Source organism: Chinchilla lanigera, unplaced genomic scaffold (genome assembly GCF_000276665.1).
Source record: "Chinchilla lanigera isolate Chin_1 unplaced genomic scaffold, ChiLan1.0 scaffold00018, whole genome shotgun sequence".
Taxonomy (NCBI): domain Eukaryota; kingdom Metazoa; phylum Chordata; class Mammalia; order Rodentia; family Chinchillidae; genus Chinchilla; species Chinchilla lanigera.
The window spans coordinates 15,725,256-15,730,460 of NW_004955419.1; the positions used below are offsets into that span (position 1 = coordinate 15,725,256).

The 5,205-nt window shown below is 40.2% G+C and overlaps 1 protein-coding gene across 2 annotated transcripts in view; it reads left to right on the forward strand.

Annotated features, from left to right (window-relative positions):
- Ptgr1 (prostaglandin reductase 1) overlaps positions 1 to 5,205 on the forward strand; it is a 30,319-nt gene that overhangs the window by 16,800 nt on the left and 8,314 nt on the right. For both annotated transcript variants that reach the window (XM_005382721.2, XM_005382722.2), the window contains exon 8: positions 3,371 to 3,479. In XM_005382721.2, the coding sequence (XP_005382778.1) occupies positions 3,371 to 3,479 (109 nt within the window). The remainder of the gene's footprint in view (positions 1 to 3,370; positions 3,480 to 5,205) is intronic.

Genomic DNA, 5,205 nt, shown 5'->3' on the forward strand with positions numbered 1-5,205 from the left:
AAAAAAAAAAAAAAGAAACGGTGAGATATTTAAGTTTGTGTGTCTGATTTATTTCACTTAACATTATGGGCTCAAGGTACATTCATTTTCTTACAAATGATTCAAATTTATCCTTCTTGGGGCTGGGGATTTAGCTCAGCAGCACAGTGCCTCCCTGGCAAGCACAAGGTCATGAGTTCAATTCCTGGTACTGGAAGAAAAACAAATTTATCCTTCTTTATGGCAGAGCAGTACCTCATTTTCTTACCCCTGAAATGGCCTTTTATGACTGGCTTCTGTCACCTAGCAAAGTGTTTTCAGGCTTCATCCATGGTGTAGCATTTATCAGTTATTCACTCCCTTTTATGGCTGAAAAATAGTCCATTATATGGATATACCAAATTTTAATGATGTGCTCATAGGTTGATGAGCATCTAAACTATTTGTGCTTTTTGGTCATTACATATAATACGGCTGTGAACATTCACGTACAGGTTTTTGTATGAACAGGTTTTCATTAACCTTATGTATCCACCCATGAGTAGACTTGCTAGGTCATATTGTAACTTCGTATTTAATCATTTTGAGGAACTGCAAAACTAGTATGCAAAGTGACTATCCTATTTTTTTTTTTTGTACTGGGAATCGAACTCAGGACCTTGCACTTGCCAGGCAGGCGCTTATGCCACTGAACTACATCCCCGGCCCTATCCTATCTCATATTCCTACCAGCAATCTATGAGGGTTACAATTTCTCCATATTCTTAGCAACACTTGTAATTATCTGTTTTCTTCCTGTAACTGTCTTAGTGGGCTTGAAGTATTTCCTGGTGGTTTTGGTTTGCATTTCCCTATGGCCAGTAATATTTGGGATCTCTTTGTGTACATTTGTATATCTCCTTTGGAAAAATGTGTGTTCAAATCCTGTGCCTATTTTCCAAATGGATTATTTCTGGGGTTTTAAGAGTTCCTTATGTATCTGATAGCATTGAATTTCGTTATTCACAGTAGAATCCTGTGAATAATGGACCAGGACCCCATAAGCACTGGTTTTAGTAGAACTGCATACAAATATGTACATTTGTAATATAATCTTAAATCCTAAAAACGACACTCCTTAGTATTTTTTATTTTCTTTATTTTACAAAAGAGAGAATGAGGCTCAGAAGCGTTCAGTAACTTGCCTCTGGCTGCTGCACTTACTCATCCCCCCAGAGCTGGCGTTCAAGCTCATCCTGTGGTCCCCAGCGCAGCTGCACAGCACCGCCCCTGACCCGCTCCATCCTGCGGTTATCTCTGAGAGTTGAAACAAAAAGCAGCTGATTACCTTCCTTGCTTAGTCTCTGTTGGGAATAGCTGTCTCTTTTCTGCGGCTATGTGCCTGTCTGCAAGTTCCCAGGGAAATCACTGTGAGCTTTGATCCTGACATGATGAATGAAGTGTAGCATGTATCCCAATTTACAAATGTAGAATCCACTGATAGAGGTTTGCAACTATTTTTCCCTTTTCTGTGAGTTGTCTTCACTTTCTCGATGGTATCCTTTGAAGCACAACAGTTCTAAATTTTGATGAAGTCTAATTTATCTGGTGTTTTTTCTCTTGTTGCTGGGGCCTTTTGTGTCAAGTCTAAGAAGTCTTTGCCTTACTGAAGTTCACTAAAATTTACTCCTTTGTGAATTCTAAGAGTTTCTCAGCTTAACTTGTTGTATTTGTTCTGGACTCGCAATCAGAAACGAACCAAATGGTACCGACCGACAAACACCGAGACGCACGCACCGCCAATTAGAATTTAGGACGAGCCTTTATTCCTGGCCAGGGACTGACTGAGAGGCTCCACGCAGGGAAGGATCAGACCAGTCACTATCCAGGGACGAGAGTAGCTTTTAAACCCTAAAACCACATCCTATTTGGCAAACATATGTCACATCTGTAACAGTGAGGGGATTTTTTATGACAGGAACAGTACATTCCGAGAATCCGGGAGGGGTAGAGCATTTACGGGGAGAACAATACATTTGGGGAGTCCAGGAAGGGCAGGGCGTTTACAACCAGTTTACAACCATACATTCCAGAAATGGTAAACATGAAGATCTGCCCCACGGCAGGGGTGGGAACTGGGAATTAAACTAGAACCTTTGATGTCTGAGGTGGGGCTTTTACAGTATTCATGTGTACACTGCATTTTAAGTTACTTTGTGTGTATAATGTAAGGTCAAGTTCTATTCTTTCCATGTGGATAACCAGTTTTCTGCTCTGTTTGTTGAAAAGCCTATTTTAGTCCTGTTAACTGTTTTGACATTCATGTAGAAAATCAGCTGATCATAAATGTTCATTTTTTATGCTAATAATTCAGTTTTTATTTCTGTTCTCACACTGACTTGATTAGCTTTGTAGTAAGTTTTGAATTTGGACAGTGTGAGTCTTCCACCACTGTTTTTTATATGTCTTTGTTGTGGTTTGTGTCTGTGTGTCCCCCCAAAGCCTCATGTGGCCATGGGGCAGGCTTTTAGAGTTTGATTGATTATGGGTGTGAGAGCTACACCCGCCCTGGGGTGGATAGTTTGCATAAGTAAGGGAGAGGAAGAGGGTGCTTCTGGCCATTTCCTCCCTTGTGTGTGTGTGTGTGTGTGTGTGTGTGTGTGTGTGTGTGTGTGTGTGTGTGTGTGTGTGTGTGTGCTTGTTGCTTTGCTGTGTTCTGCCGCCATGAGCTGTAGCCTTGTGCCATGTGCCACTCTGCCTTGTAACTTGCCAAGTATGGGCTGAAACCTCCACAAACTGTAAGCGAAATAAACTTTTCCTTCCTTAATTTTGGGTGTCAGGTATATTGTCCCAGCAAGGAGAGAAAGGTAACCAAGACAGTCTTTTCAACATATTTCCATATGTTTCAATTATAGGACAATGAAACTATTAGACTGATCGGAGAACATAATATTTAACAAATTAAAGTTTATGTTATTATATGTTCCTAGAGTCAAATGGAAATGTCTGTTTCTAATATCTTTTTCTAACTGGAATTTTCTGCACTGCTGTGCTAATTTGATTAACTCTTTTTGTTCTGGCTTGGTTTGATTATTTTGTGGTAATGGGCATTGAACCCAGGATATACACATACGAAGCAAGTACTGCACCACTGAGCTGTATCCACAGCCCTTTTAAAAAGTTTTATTTTGAGACAGGGTTTTGCTAAGTTACTCAGGCTGGCCTTGATCTTGTGATCCTCCTGCCTCAGCCTCTGGAGTAGCTGAGCTTACAGGCATGTGCCAGCATGACTGGCCCAGTCAGTTTTGTTGCTACTAAAACAGCATTGTGAAATAATGATTATGATTTAATGATTCTTGTAAACTTAGTGGTTACATTATTCAATGTGTTTGCTTGTTCATTTCCCTTTTAGGTAGGTGGAGAATTCTCGAACACTGTTATACCCCAAATGAAGGCATTTGGAAGAATTGCGATTTGTGGGGCCATCTCTGTGTATAACCGCACTGGCTCATTTCCCCCAGGTAACAAGTTCATACAGATGATCATAGATGTAGGAGGACTGGGTAAGGGAAGATTCACAGATATTGAATAGGCCAGTGACTGCCAGCATATATGAAAGATTCCTGATAGTCTTGATGAATAGGAGTGAAATAGCATTTATTAAAATAAAACTGTGATTTCATATATTTTGTACTAAATCTGCTTAAGTGAGCATTCAATACTGAAAGTAGCAGGGTCAACAAATGTGGAAAAAACATCTATAGTTAAAGTTTTACTTACCTATTATGTTCTTTGGAGTTATGAAAAGACAGCCAAGACTTGATTTAGAAACAGAATACCCGAGTTCCTCACGATATTAGTCTTACTGCTGAAGGTGTGGCGTGGACGGAGAGTGTCTTGATACACAGGAAGGGAAAAGCAGTCTGCCCTGTTCATCACAATCTTGGACAGTGCGTCCTGGAGTGGCAGGATGCCTCGGCCTGGCCAAGTTAAAGTTTCCACTAAAAGAGAAGAGGGGCATGTATTTTATCTCCATTCCTTGACTGTCCTTGTTTTGTGTCTCTGCTGACCTGCTGTGCCCTCCAAACCCCACTTCTCCACTCTCTTATGCTGAAGCCACCCCTTTCTCTCCACACTCACAGAGGTCCAAAGGTAGTGCCAGGAGAGAGCTGCATGCATTACTCCCAGGGCTATGAGACATTTTGTGCAGGCCTCATTTTATGGAGGGGAAGATGAACAACCAGAGATTCCTTAACTCTCATTAGCAATAGACTCAAAAGAAAGACCAATGTTCTGAATTCTTCAGATAAGGTCGTTTTCTGCTCTAATCATTCTGTGCTGTTACAGAGATACAGATTTACCCGTGTCCCAAAAAATGGGGAAAGAAGAATAAAAAGAAACCTTTTAAATCATAGTGATGATCTAGGCAAACATTAATCAGTTGGTTACTCATTCTATAACAGGCTTGACTAATGAGAATGAACTCTTATTGGTCGCACTAATGAACAACACAACCACATGAAAAGAGCTAAGCTTAGAGTGGAAGGGGTTGAGCTGTGAAAAAAAAATCAAAGGTATGACCTTCTCCAAGAAGGAAAGTCCACCCATTTGGCAGTGTCACTATAAGAGTTTTTCTTTCTATATTTTTCTAATTGATGCTAAGCTAGAATCACAGCAAGCATGTGCCAGTCAGTTGAGCAAAGGTCCAAGGTGCATTTTCTTAACCACAGTCTAATGAGGTATAGCCAAAAATTTTGATTACAGTAACTTGATCTAGTCTTTTTAGTAATTACTGTTTGGAAGTTCAGCTATGCAGATAGGTCCTGGGGATGTTAGCTGACCTTGTCCATTCCATTTTAACCAGAGGGAGTTCTGCCTTGTCTCCGATTCCCAGGAATTCTTAGACATTCCCTTACTAGGACAGCTAGGAAACAAGTAATTATTTCCACCGATTTTACTGCTACATTTGCTGTTTTGCTTTCAAAAAAGAAATCTACATTTCCATCAGCAATACTATGTCACTGTTTTTCAAGCTGAGAAAATAGGGTTCCAGTCCTTACCTCAGATAGAAATACTCTTGGTGTCTTCCTGAGAAGCATTTGGCTATGTCACTCATTATGCATTACTCTCTCTGGTTCAGGATAAAGCCCACTTTCCCACTAATGCTGCCTCCTTCAAAGTAAAGAGTGGATTTGATTCCTAGTTAAAAAAAAAAAAAAAAAAAAAAAACAAGAAAAAATTGAAAAA